The 14,003-nt window shown below is 49.1% G+C and overlaps 2 protein-coding genes across 2 annotated transcripts; one reads left to right on the plus strand and one right to left on the minus strand.

Moving 5' to 3' along the window:
• Positions 1–2,222: 2,222 nt before the first annotated feature.
• Positions 2,223–8,624, plus strand: UBE2I (ubiquitin-conjugating enzyme E2I). Its single transcript, XM_010159745.1, has 6 exons — positions 2,223–2,300; positions 2,496–2,579; positions 3,593–3,665; positions 5,246–5,355; positions 5,549–5,628; positions 7,969–8,624. Exons 1-6 carry the CDS (start codon positions 2,235–2,237, stop codon positions 8,030–8,032), a joined length of 477 nt encoding a protein of 158 aa, XP_010158047.1. The 5' UTR covers positions 2,223–2,234; the 3' UTR covers positions 8,033–8,624.
• Positions 8,625–10,535: 1,911 nt separating this feature from the next.
• Positions 10,536–13,998, minus strand: TSR3 (TSR3, 20S rRNA accumulation, homolog (S. cerevisiae); the record flags this gene model as incomplete). Its single annotated transcript, XM_010159756.1, has 5 exons — positions 10,536–10,686; positions 10,750–10,813; positions 12,012–12,185; positions 12,939–13,132; positions 13,910–13,998. Coding segments are annotated over 5 exons (672 nt in total), but the record flags the coding sequence as incomplete, so codon positions are not given.
• Between the last annotated feature and the right edge of the window lie 5 nt (positions 13,999–14,003).

The following is a 14,003-nucleotide window of genomic DNA, read 5'->3' on the forward strand; positions in this document are numbered from 1 at the left end:
GGTGTAATGGTATTTGAGACTTGAGATGTGTAGATGTGGCACTCAGGGACGTGGTTTAGCGGAGGATTTGGCAGTGGTGGTTTAATCGTTGGACTTGATGATCTTAAAGGTCTTTTCCAACCTGAAGGATTTTATGATTCCATGACCAGGTGCAAAAGTGAGCAGGATATGGGGTCTGAACCCTTGTGGGGTGTTTTGAGGGAGTCACTTGATGGGCGATGTTCTGTGGGACACATTGTTAATGTGCCCTCTGGGAAGTTGGTATTTACCTTGGGGTGCATGTAATTAATTGGCTGTGAGCCACAGGAAATAGAATTCATGTACTTGCAAGCATCTTGTAACCTGTTTCTTGGCAGGAAAACGGTAGCTGGGTTAGTACACCATCTGATAGTACTTGAATGCCTGGTGAGGACGAATAGCTCTCAGCCTCCTGGCCGAGGTTTGTATTGGACTGAGACCCTGCCGTCCCCTCGGCAGCTCATTCACAGCCGCTGTGCGGGCTCCCAGGTATTTCCAGCAGCTCCCTGTGTAACTGGGTGAAGGGGGAGCTCATTCCCTTCTCTCCTCATCTTTTCAGTGGCTCCACATCTGTGTGTGAACAGACTGGAGCCTGAGGTGGTGTGTACAGCGGGTGTTTGCTGTGACCGCACCCGGGCCTTCCTGGGGAATGCAGAAGGAATATTGGGCTGAATATAGGCCTTTTTGCGTGCTTATTTACTGAGTGTTAACAGTGCCCTTTAAAAAGCCTGACATGGAGGTAAGGGCTATTTTTAAGCAGAAATTATGGGTTACATTGACTTTGAAAAAAAGATAGGAGTGATTTGAAATACCAGCTGTCCTAGGAACTCCATAAAGCGCTTAATCTGGTGCTTTTCAGGACTTCTAGTTTGGGTGTCTGTGCTGCCAAGCCACTTTTGATGTGTGAACACTTAAGAAGAGAGCACACTTCTTCTCTTTACAAGGTGTAGCAGGTGGACATGAGCTGAACGTACCTACAGATCTTAACATGGGGTGGTGCATGGTGAATCTTTTCGGCATGAACGTGGTGCTCAAGGGCCTAGCAAGACCAGGCGAGAGGTTTAAAACAAGGATTTGCAGGAGCAGCAGTTCCTACGGTTACGGTAGTGGGATGCAGTACTCTCGCAAGCAATTAATTGCTTGTTAATGACATATTAACATGATGTGCATTTTGCATAGTTCCTAACTGGTGTTTAAATGTTTAATAGTGGTAAAAGTCTTCTCATTAGTGCTGTGAGCTCGTTTGGCGGGGGGGTTCTGCTGGGCTGGCTGTCACAGAGGCTCGGCAGCTCTGTGCAGAGCTGAGAGCTCATCGCCCAGTGTCCATCCTTATTTAAAGTAGGTAGAAGTGCAGTAGAGGATTAAAAACCTTCCCTGGAGTTTCTTTTGGCCGTGGGGCTAATGAAGCCCTGAGTTGAGGTACGGTTTGACCATGAAACATGACCTCTGGCTTTGGCTGCTCTGGGGGGATGGGGAATCCTGCCCTGAATTTGAAAGCGCCACCCATGCAGCCATCGAGTCTGGTACTGTTCTCGTCGTGTGCTCCGCAGTCTCAGTCACCGTGCTTGGCCATCGCTGGGGCCGCAAAGGTGCTGAAAGATTTAAAAACCTCGTGGAGCGAGCAGGCCGCTGGCTCCTCTTCCTTAGCTCAATTCTGCGCTGCGCTCCTTCCTGCTGCTGGCTGCAGGTAATGTAGTGGCATCACTGCAAAACTGAGGTGATTTTAAGTTCTCTGTTGCTGCTTTTGTGTAGAATAGTGGCTTTCAGCAGTAATTTACAGTCTCAGTGTAACACTTCCTATCCCTGCTGGCCAGGCACGGTACCAGTGCTGCCCTGCCGAAGACAGCCGCAGCTTTTGTGGTGGAGCGGGGAGACGGGTGCCTGTTCAGCTGTCAGAGGGGTCTGAGCCCTCTGCCCCTTACAGATTGTGTCTCTCTTGTCAAGCTGCTGTCAGAGTCATTTCTGAGATGTGGTTCAACTATAACTCACCAGCTGGGGTAGTATTTTGTAGGTCAGGTTCAGTAACTAAGGTGGTTTCCAGGGGGAAGTAACGTTACTCAAAGATGTGTGTTTCTCGACTGTAGTGGTGAAAATCAGAGGCCAGAACATTCCTTGAGTGAGCAGGGCTTACAAACAGGCAGTAGAACGTGTTGTCTACACTGTGCATAAAAGTTCATACTAAAAGCCATCATTTTTGTTCTAGAGGGACTCTGAATATGTCTGGCATAGCGCTTAGCAGACTGGCACAGGAGAGAAAAGCCTGGAGGAAAGACCATCCGTTTGTAAGTGTGCCGTCAGTGTTCTGACTTTCATTTTTCTCTTTACCCTGATGAGACTTTTCTTAAATTATTTTTTTAAATAAGAGCTGCTTAAAAAACTTAGTAGCACACAAAAAAGTAACTGTGTAAAGACACGTCATGAAGTGTTCATGTACGTTTTCTGAAACGCTCACCCTTTGACTTTTTGCCTTCATTCAGGGATTTGTAGCAGTACCTACAAAAAATCCAGATGGCACGATGAATCTAATGAACTGGGAGTGTGCTATTCCAGGAAAGAAAGGGGTAAGGCTGACTGTTGTCCTAACATCTCGCTTAGGGTGAAACGTACCGTGGGCCTGTTGCTGCGTCACGCTGCCACCCGGGTGTAATGCACAGAAATGCTGGGATCCTGCCGCTACTTCACAATCCCGGTGGAGTGGGCTGGGGGTGCTGTTGGACCAAATACACCGTGAGCCTGTTCGGGTGTTGGCACTGGCCACCTTAGCAATAGCAGTTTTTAGAGGAGTGTGCGAGAATCCTGCCTTGAGCAAACTTGCGACTGTCTCCCGCTTCCAGCCAGCGTCTGCGTGCCTTCGGTTCCTGCTTAATGCTGGTTTAAGTCCAAAGGCTGGAATACGAATGCTGCGGAATGTTGCCTCTGCGTTAACTACCCTTTTTGTCCAGAGCACAGTGAGACCCTTTGGTCCTAGAGATGTGCTGTGGCACTGGTTTTAACTTCGTGGATTTAATGCAAAATAGAAAAAGATGGAGTCTGAGACTATCTGTTACCAAATACAGACTAGTGACCCTTGTTCACTGCAGGAACACGACTCTACTGTCCTTTTTGCCCATCTGTGGGATTTTTTAGCCACATTCTCATGAGGCAAAATAGAAACTGTTTACATGCACATGCTTAAGGGGTGTATCCATGTCCTGCCTCTCAGACTTATTTCAGGTGGGAGTGTAGTGGCCCCTTCCAGCTGTGTGGGTACTGTGGGGAACTTCTGTTCTCCCATGGTCTATGGAAATGTTACTTGTCTATGGAATTACCAATGGTGATCCCAACTGTTGATGGCTCAACAACACTTACAGGCTGTAGCGAAGTGGAAGAGCAGGGTTTTCTTTCTTCAACGCCCTATGTAGTAGGATAACTTGTCCTGGTCCAGCGGTGTGTGGCAGTATGGGACAGCTGTTTCCCACTGTGTAGCGGAAGGATGCCGCGTGCTTCGCCTGAGAAGCTGTGTTCTTGTTAAGCTTTTTTCCACAAGTTTGACTTTTCCCTTATTTAATCTAAACTCCACGGTACTTTTTTATAGACACCATGGGAAGGAGGCTTATTTAAACTACGGATGCTTTTCAAGGATGACTACCCTTCTTCACCCCCAAAATGTAAGTAAAATGCCTAAATCCCACAGGTTAGGTGAGACAATGTGAAACGGGCCCGTGGGGCTCTGTGAATGGTTATTGCTTCCACACAGAGGGTTTTTTTTTTAAGGAAACTTGCTTTATTCTTTTTCACCCACTGCTCTTAGAAAACTGGGATGAAATGAGTGAAGTGCTCAGTATAACACAGTCGGGAGGCGAGGGGGATTGCTGTGTGGGCTTCCTCAAAGCTCCACGACAGCAGCACTTGAAGTGTTCGCTGCTAGGTCAGCGCTCTGGAGAAACTGATAGGTAGGCGTGGTTAGACCAAATCCCTTTGCATGTTCTTACTGTTAAGTTGGTCTTTCTAAACCAAGAACTGGGGAAAAAATAATAGGGGAAAAAAAAAATTTCCATCAACTGTAACATTTTCACTGACTTCTTTGAGCCACCGACCTGTTCTTGTTCTGATGCCCTGTGCAACGGGGATCTCCAGATACCTGCTCTCCTTGTGAAGTTTTAGTTTTCCTTGTCCCACCTCAAACTTAACCTACTTCAGAAATCTGAAAACATCTGTTGCCTTGCCTGTTTCCTGGTCCGTGAATCAGCTGGCGCCTCACGTCAGTGACAGCGACTACAAACGGCTCTTGGACAGTGGTTCATTTCTCATTTTGCTTCAGTGTTTCAGCTGTATCGTGTGCCTCGGCTACTCCTTTTGTTTGCTACCACTCACATGCCTGTGACACGGGGAAATCTACCTTTTAACTAGAAAATATTTAATAACCTTGAGAAATACCAGCGAGTACATCCTGCAGGTGTTAAACGAACTGTCATGCCTTAAAATACGATGTGTATGTGACTGGAAGGACTTCTTAGCAATGCAGCTCCTGAGTTCCTCCTGAAGGTCACTGAGCAGTCGTAAGCAAGAGCTGCTGTGATGGCAGATGGGTTAACAACTACAGCAAGGCAGAGATATTTCGTAAACTGCTGAACAAGGGTTCATCGCGTTACTCAAGATAGCGGCTGTTGCGTTTCAGTTTTGCATGGGTTAGAGAAGTGCCAGAATATCAGTTGAGTGGCAGGAGAGCTGCACAAACCAACTCCTTCATTCAGTCTTGTAACTTAAACTTGGTGCCTCTTGTTTGGTGCCCCTTGATTATAACATAAGGGAAAAGTGAAACTGAAAAACAAAAAAAGCTTCATCTTTCTTGTGTGGAACCTTCAGTTTTTGAAAGGGAGAAGAGATGAGTGAAGGGCAGTGTCTTTACAGCCTCAGTGTAGAGGGAAGACAGGATTGGTTTGAAAAGGTTATCACAGAGCTACTACAAACTGCTTTGTCAGCGTCCATTCCTAGACCGGAGGGGGACTGGTGACAGTGATACTGTTGCATTGCCTGGACTGGTACCACAGATGTGATGGAGTTCCCGCTGTAGGAGCGGGCCGAGCCAAGGAGAAAACCAGTATTAACAGCTCCAGAAATGTGCGTGGGTGTTTGGGGTGGGGGTGATGTCTTTGTCGAAGGTTGTTGGTTTTTTCCCACTGATCTAAGCCAACTCTCTGATCTTGGTCTTAGCACAACGTGCAAGTAATTCTGTCTTCTTCACCAGGTAAATTTGAACCACCGTTATTCCACCCAAACGTGTATCCTTCAGGCACAGTGTGTCTCTCCATTCTAGAGGAGGATAAGGACTGGAGGCCAGCAATCACAATTAAACAGGTCGTTAATTGCACTTAGACATATTCTTAGCCCTTTAATTTGATTTGCTTGCTTAAGTTACGTGAACAAAAGATGTTCACTGCATGTGTCTGCAGTGGGTTGCTAAGGGGTTTTTAAGTGAACACCTCGGTAATATCAATGAATTGTCTCTCAGCGATATTCATGCCCATTACTTCTGTTCCTTCTTCCACAGATCTTGTTAGGAATACAAGAACTTCTAAACGAACCAAATATTCAAGACCCAGCCCAAGCAGAGGCTTACACAATTTACTGGTGAGTGTCTCTGCATGCCAGCTGGAAAGCTGGCACACTGCCTACGGCTGTCTGCTAATTGTTCTCTAACATCCAGAGGTCTTTAGGAATGGTCAGGGGAGTTTTATCCGTGGCCGTATCCTGTGGAGATGCGTAGCCTGTGCTCATCTTGAGCCAAGCGGTAGCTTCATGGTTGCCAGGCCAGCAGAGCTTCTGATAGCACAACAGCAGTACAGTCTGCAGGCTGCTTGGGTTAGACCACAGTTCTCGTCCTGACTGCAGCCCACCACAGAACCCTTTCCCCTGAAGGCTGAGTAGCTGCCATGAGGCAGAACGGTTTCACGAGACCACCAAGGGAGGAGACTGAGGTAGGGGACACGTCCTGCTCATCAGTACAGGAGTGACTTCACCTCTGTCCAGCAGCGCACGGCCGGCAGCGCTTGTGCCGGAAGGGTGAAGGAGAGCTGCTGGGATTGCTGTGGGAAATACGTGGCCTGTTGTGAAAACTACATCTTCCAAAAGAGTAGGGTAAAAAGCGCTGAGAACTGGGAGTTTTAGGAGAATGAAGGGTGCATTGGTGAGGAACAGTGCTCATCTCCGAGCTAAAAAGTACTAGTCTTAACGTTTTCCCACCATGAAAGATGGCTGGCTGGCCTGTGTTCTTGGGGAGGAAAACACTTGAAACAAATGCTCTTGGCACTGAGAGCTGCTGGAATGTGGCCAAGATGGAAAAGTGGCGTCACTGTTCTGGACAGACCAAGTCTCCAGGAGAGTGCCAGGCCTGGCATGGCATTTTGTGAGACCTCCCTTGCAAGCTGCGTCAGAAATGTCTGTTAGGGGATCCTGGTGGAAAGGAATCATGGGGATGGGTAGTGCGTCTTGGGCTTAACCAGAGGCTTCGCTCAGTGTCGTTTGTGAAGTATCTACTGAAGACTCGATGGGATCGAGTGCGTGTGGAGGGTGGTTGGTGGCCACAGTTGCAGGCAGCCCCTTGGGGAGCCAGCAGTGATGAGGCAGGGCCCCCTCTCCCTGCCTCTTTTTTCTCTTTGTTTTTTTTTTAAAAAGCCACTCTTGAGCGAGTATGTCTTAGTCAAGTTCTTAAGCTTCAAGAATAAGCCTTGTATTGAAAACAAGAACACTCGTTCTGGTCCTCAGGGTGCCGTCGCTCTAACCGCAGCACGCGGTGTGCTGACTCTGCTGCAGGCCTGTGGGGCCTGCTCTGGCGGGCGTTCCTCTGACGCCGTGCGCCTCGCGGCCACGCTGTGTTCACCTGTAACAACGCCCTGCTGTGAAAGAAAAATCACAGAATAGTTGGTAAATTTTGTTTATGAGGAGAAACGAGTGTTTTCAGTCTGGTTGCTGGTAATTGACCAAAACTGGCTTCATTTCTTCTTTGTCCCAAACTGTCAACTTCTGAGGACAGAATTTGCTGCTGGTTTTTTTACTGCAGCAAGCCTTTGCAGCCGGTAGTAAGCTAAGGTCGGCGCAGAGCTGCCTGCAAAGCCTGGTCACTGCAAACTCCTTTGGTGCTGGAGTAATGGCAACAAATTTTTGTTCAGCTCTGGACTGACACCTCTGACGGCTCACGCAGACTACGGTGTTGGGTGGAAATGCATGCTCTGCTAAGCTCCTACCACCCCTTGTTGGCCCAAGAAGAGAAAACAAAGAATTTGCCCTTTTATGTATTCAGTCTGAGGCTTAATGACTGGTCGTAGTTCCTTGAAGGTGGTACTTGCTCATTTAATAGATCTGTGCAAACATGCCCAACCCAGTGAACTGCAGTGGGTTCTTAAACGTGGAGCTAGCTTTCTTTAGCTCGAGGTTAGGATAAGCTATTTTCTTGTTTCTTAAAGAGCACTCGCCCTCTCCCCAGAGCAGTAAAGATGAGACTCTAAAACCATATGAAGCCCACCAACTGTTAGTGAAGTGCTCTCATCAGCCACTTTGTGCTGTCAGGATACCCAACTTGATTGTTGCTGACCTCTTAATGTGGGGAGTGGGAAACCTGATGGCCAGCTGGGTAAGGATGGTGGTGTGTAGGCAAGAGCTGGCCTGGAGAGTGGGTGCAAACCCGTTGAGGGACTGGTGTGGTACGATGTCAGCACAGTCAGTTAAGAACAGAGGCAGTTGGGGGAGTAACTGGTTAAGTTAACCAGCACCTTCTTCCCTCCAAAGGAAATCTGGTATCAGAGTAACGGTCCAGAAAAGCCTTCAAGGTATTAGAGCGGTTGGCGAATTCCCACCGCATGGTTTTGCCTGCAGCAATGGCTTAGTTTGATGCTGAAGAGAAACAGCACCGTCCCTGTAATACAGGCTCTGGTTCCTCAAGCTGTAACTACCCTTTCTCTCTCTTCTGTTCAGCCAAAACAGAGTGGAATATGAAAAGAGGGTTCGAGCACAAGCCAAGAAGTTTGCACCGTCATAAGCATCTGTCATGCAGCATCCTCAAAGGAAGGGATTGGTTTGGCAAGAACTTGTTTACAAAACTTTTGCAAAATCTAATGTTGCTATGTACAATTAATACCCACTTAGGGGAGGGGGTTGTATGTGTGCCATTTTCCATATTCGCCACTTGTATACAGTTCTAAATTTGCTGAATTGCCCCCAGTTTTTTCATACAGGGTCTCTTCCTTCAGTCTTTTGTATTTTTGATTGTTATGTAAAACTTGCTTTTATTTTAATATTGATGTCAGTATTTCAACTGCTGTAAAATTATAAACTTTTATACTTCTATAAATTCACTAGTATCTCTAGTTACTTTGCTATCTGACGCAGGCATGCTTTAAAATGGTAGAATTATATTTAGCCTCTAGCTGGCTGTATGAAAAAATCATGCCCTCCACCCCCTTCCCTCCCTGAATTTGTTTTTCTATCTTTCAGAAACTAGGTTGTTATTGCTTACGAGCCTCTGAGATCCAAAGTCAGCCAGCATCCTTATTCCGCATCACTTCCTTTGTGTTTATATGGCGTTCTGTCCGTGTTGCTGTTTAGAGTAAATAAACTGTTTATATAAAGGGCTTTGTTTCATTTATCTTCATTAAAGTTATAAAATGATGGCCACTTCGCTGGCGTGGAATGGGATTCGGTGCAAATCCAAGTTTTAAGGCCTGTGAAGTTGCCCGTACCTTTTGTTGGGATGTTGCCTTCCCCTCCTTTCCCTCTCCCACCCCTGGCATGAGTGTGGCCCTTCTTCGGGCTCCGAGTGGTGACTGCAGCTGGCTACAGCCTGTGGAGTTCTGAGCAGCTGGAGCGATGGCTTCGTGTGCCACCGGGACAGGCTGGTGTGACCCCATTAACCAACGAATGCCAGCGAACAGTAGAGGAAGGGGTCCGGGGAATGCGGGGACCTACGGCAACTGGGGATTTTACATGGTGTTTATCAGAAATACTTCTCTGCCTTTTCCTGTGCCGCTGTCTGCAGCTTTTTGGGAAAAGGACAGGCTCTATGCAGTTTCCTTCTGTGAAGGAGATCAGCCAAACGATGGAAGTTACTTTCATGTCTTTGATGTTGATATGCCTCCATTAACCTTTCACTGGGTTTCGGTTGTAGTTTTTAGTCGGAATCATTCTGCAAAGCCCGTGAGGCGTGAACAGCTTTGTTCCACCTGAGCTGCAGCATCTTCAGTGCTCCCGTTCTTGGAGGCGGCTGCTGCAGGAGAGATCAGCTCTTCGGAGTGGGTGCAGGTCCGTTCCGCTCCTCTGTGTTGGAGTACGACAGCTGCGGAGCGCAGATGTTCCCTCAGCTGGAACAGCTGACGCCCTCACACTCTTAGTCTTTGGAAAATTGCTGGAGCAGGATTGCTTCCTTGTCACTGGCCAGGAATCCTTGTCTCAGCAGGTGATCTGGGAGACTTCATGTGCCTGAGGTGGGAAAGCGAATAATGGACAGAGTTGAAGTATCCCTGTCCAATGAATTAACTTGGGTTCTCTTTTTCTTTTTCAAGGGAAGGGGAGTATTTGCACCGCTAAAGCTGCTGCTGACTCCCAGCCCTAGCTCCAGGAGGGCTGACGTTTAGCGAAGAGTTGAGAGGAACTTGTGTCACGAAGGTAAGGTCGTGAGCTGTCCTCAGCAGCTCCTGTTCTGCCCAAGAGTTGCTCAGGTTTAGGGTGAAGGTGCACGTGGGTGCTGGAAGCCCAGGGGAGCGTCTGTTGACACGTACAGAAACCCCTGCCCAGGGCAGACTGACACGCAATGGGCATCTGGCAAATCCGCAAGAGCCGGGCCCGGTATTTCCCACGTGGCGGTGTGCGCCTTCCGGTGAGGGGAACGGGGGCAGGTAGCGGTGCGGAGCCCATGACCTGGGAACAGCACGGCATGTTCGGAACACAGCGTGCCCAGCGCTGGGTTGTGCTTGGGACTGTCGGGCAGAGAACAAAACCAGCCTGTGAAGGTACGGAAGAGACCAATGCTGAACGCGATTCCAGGGAGCCCTTCTTGTCAGCTGGGCTAAGCCGTGCTCCTGGAATTAGATGAAGTACAGGCGCAGACCGCAGGTCTAGGCCTGCGGAACGCACAGCACAGGAGCTCTGTGGGGGGACAGCAGCTCGGTCGTGTTAAAGTGCAGCCCGGCAGTTAGAAGGTTGTACTTGATGTCGCATTGGGTAAAAATAACCCCTAGACGCCGTTTTCCAGACACACTGATTAGGAGACAGGTTTTTTTTAAAGTTGTAACTAAGCTTCATGCTCTTTAATAATCAGCGCTCCATAAACAATTATCTACAGATTCTGTAGCCTGAAGCCTTGACGTGCACAGCCAGCCCGAGGTTCGCTTCCAGGCAGGCACGTGCTACGCCCCAGGCTGGAGGGGAACAAGCCACGCGGTTAACAGGTCACAGGAAAGTGGCTTTACACAAGGTGTTACAACTCCGGGGTCGCCAGGGCTGTTCAGGTTCCTGCAGCGTGGCGGGTGGGTGGCTGTTGGGTTGTTTCACTGCTCAGATGGCTGATTTCTTGGGTGCTGTTGCAGCAACGTCACGGCACCATCATCTTCCGGGCTGCTCTCGCCGCTGCTCTCGGTGGCATCCGGAGTGCTCCTGCTGTCCTCTGAGTCTGTGCTGCTTTGTGCTAGTCTGGAAACGCTTGTCAGGGTTATCAAAGCAAACCAACTTGTAGTAAGAAAAATAGTATTTAAGTGTCATTACCCAGGGGGAGCGATTGGTCTGTTGGGATTACAAAATTCTCTTCCTGAGTCAACATCAAATGGATCTGGAAAAAGAAAGAAAAACCACACACGCTAATGAAGGCACATTTTTAGTGGCCTGTCTGTTCTCATTCCATAAGACAGAGTTATTGGCAGGGAGGGGAAACCAGAGGAAGTCGGGTTCAGCTCTCCGGTGAGCGTCCATGGTGGTTTGGTGAGAAACAACTGCCGAGTCTTGTCCCTCCCCACCCCCCCACTCAAGTCTTTTCACTCTTTCTGTGCCCCCCAAGGGGTTCAGTAGCTTTTAGGGGTTTCTAAGGGGTTCAGTAAGAAAACAGGGATGTTCCCAGGGTGGTTTAGTTCTGAAAGGGCTGTGGAGTTGAGCTCACACGTCGTGAGCAGCCCAGGACAGCTGTCCAGGCTTAGCTCTTGCTGGGTAAGGGCTCACACAGCTGGGGGGAGCTGTTACCTCAGAGGAGTCCAACAAGGTGTGACAGTGCTGGGACTCGCCTGCCCAGTACAGCCTCACATGTCATGGCAGAGGAATCGGGGTGGAGAACACAGGGCCTGTCCACCACCTCACCCCACGAGCCAATGGCCTGTTCTCGTGGCACTTAACCACTGCGAACATGGCAATAGCAGCGTCTCTCTTTGTATGCTCTCGATTGTTTGATTTGGTGGGTTTTGTGCTGACTGAATGAGAGCAGACACTCACCTGTGACTACAGCAGGAGATCCTGGCCTACCGCTACGTTAGTGGAAGATTTTGGGAACAAGCTACTCTACTCATTACAGGCTATTTTCCTTATCTTTACAGGTTTGCTCTTAAACATTTTGGTGAGGGACTACATACACATGCCTACTAAAGGTTTAGGTTAGTGTGTAATGAACTTGCTGTCCGACTGTATGCTTACAGTCCTTCGGAATTACCAGTCTCTTTACTCCTGCTCTGCTTTTAACATGTAGGTAAAATGCAGAAGCACTGTCTTTCCTCAGTTCTTCAATATCCTTAACTTGAGGGTCGCTGCTCCAGAGTTCAGCTGTGAATACACTACTGTGTGCATTAAATTGCTTTAATCTTTATCACCTTTTTGAGAAAACAGGCAAACTCGCCAGTAAGAATATACAGGGAGGAGACAGCCCAGCCCAGCAAAGCTCATCCTCTGCCTTGCCAATGTTTTCGTGAGATGAAAGGAAAAGATTGTAAGGAAACGAGTCAGAACAAGGGGGGTGGTGGGGGGGGGGGGTCTATGGGTTTTCTTACCCATTTCTTCTTCTTTTGTTTCTTGGACACTGGCTAAAAAGTCCTTTTCAACGCTCAGCACTTCCTCCTGGCAGTGACAGGCTGCGTATTTTTCCAAGAGGTTTTTGTTTAAGTCAATAAATGTCATACCCCACTTAAATTTCTGTAGAAGAATGGTGGCTAGGTCTGTGAATCCTAAAACAGAAAACAAATGACCAGTTTTCTTTTCCCGCCTGCGATTTCTCTCAGCTCACAGGTTTTTCGGTCCAGCACACAGATCTGTATGGCTACAGCAGCGAGACATTTGCTGGCAATTTCAGCGGTCAGGGATTCAGACTTTGCAAGATTACAGAACTCAAGTTTCAGTATAACTTGAGCTATCTGACTGAATCCCAGGGAAGCTGTGTCTTTCAGCACTAGGAATGCTCCCAGCTCTAGCTCCCACAGCCCTTCAGCGAGAGCAGCTGTACCCCCGCTACTTCAGAAGGGGTGGCTGCAGCACAGAACGGCTCCTGTTGCCAAGGAAGCTCCGTGCTGAGTCTGCACATCGCCAGAGGCGGCAGTTTGTTCTTCACCGGAGCCCACACTGTCCACAGAGCTGTTACCGCTCCTTCAAAGGCACCTCACGATCCACTCTCCTAACAGTAAGTGCCATCCTGACAGAACCAGGGTCATCGCTGTGTCCTGTTCAGCAGCTGATGACCACCACACAGCCACCTCGATGCTACCAGACACAAGTACTGGGCAGAAGCCAGACTGTGACTCCACACTCGCTGGGCCATGACCAGCGGGACCGCATTCCAGCTTACGCTGTCGCAGGTCATCTCTCCCGACTTACTAAGGATGTAAGACCTGCTGGTAACCTGTTGCACACCAAGTACGTTGCAGCCTACTAAGGATTTAAGAACTGCTGGTAACCTGTTGCACACCAGCTACGTTGCAGCCTACCAACGATGCTGAAAGCTGCAGCAAAAGCTTCCACGCAGGACAGCTTCCACGGCCGGCCGTAGTTCACAGGATTCGCAGCCACCAAGTAAGGCAGCAGCCGCAGGTGACTTCCCCTCATTTTCTGAAAAGGAGTTTCTTCCAGTTTGGCCCACGAGCAATCTATGACTGCAATTCCGCTCTGAGCAATGATGTGCCTAGAAAACAAAACATCATTGTGTTGGGAAAATTGTTACTACTGCATTGGTAAAATTAAGTGGGAATTGCAGCTGCTGCTTTATACTGGCAATGTCTGCAGACGCCCCCCTGTCAATCCAGAAAGCGTGTTTTACAGGGAGCTAAAGTACAGAGCAGATTACAACATGCTTTTCCTCCCAACATGCACATAGCAAAACAAGGTTCATCTGCATGTTTCAAACGGAAAGTGCAAAATTCTAGGTTTAAAACATGACAGAGGAGTGTGGTTTATAGGAAGGTTCTCGGTCTGGGAAGCACTGCGAAGTTCAGGTTCTCAGCTTCTACAGACGCATCGTTTCTCTGAGTAAGTCCTTTATGGAGCCCTGCAGGCGCGCTCCAGTAAGTTTCTCAGCGTTCCCCCCGGGTAACTTTTCTAGCTGACGCACTGTGCGGCCCGGCTGGGGAACGTGAACACGGCATCACGACACGGTAGCTACAGGCCTGCGAGCCTGAACGAACCGACTTACAAACCACACCCGTGGATTCCAGGGCTGCTTTTTCCAACCGATCCCAGCCGTGCAGACGTTCACCTGACTGACTGCTACGGCTGTTTTCTCGTGTTGGAGCAGCAGTGGCACAGGAAGGTGAACTCCATCCTGTCGTAGAGCGCTGGCCCTGAATCGGTGATTAAAACCTTCTCCCTGACCACCGGCGCTGCAGCGCTGGAACCGAGCCCCGTCCCCGCCGGCTTCCCAAGCAGGCCAGGAGGTCAGCGGGCGGCGGCCCCCCGGACTGACCTGTCGGCCGGAGAGACGTACGCGGTAGCCAGCGGGCTCAGGACCAGGCCCGGGAATCTCTGCCGGAGGCGCAGGGTGCGGAGCAGCCCTTTCC

Source organism: Eurypyga helias, unplaced genomic scaffold, assembly GCF_000690775.1.
Source record: "Eurypyga helias isolate BGI_N326 unplaced genomic scaffold, ASM69077v1 scaffold49940, whole genome shotgun sequence".
Taxonomy (NCBI): Eukaryota; Metazoa; Chordata; class Aves; order Eurypygiformes; family Eurypygidae; genus Eurypyga; species Eurypyga helias.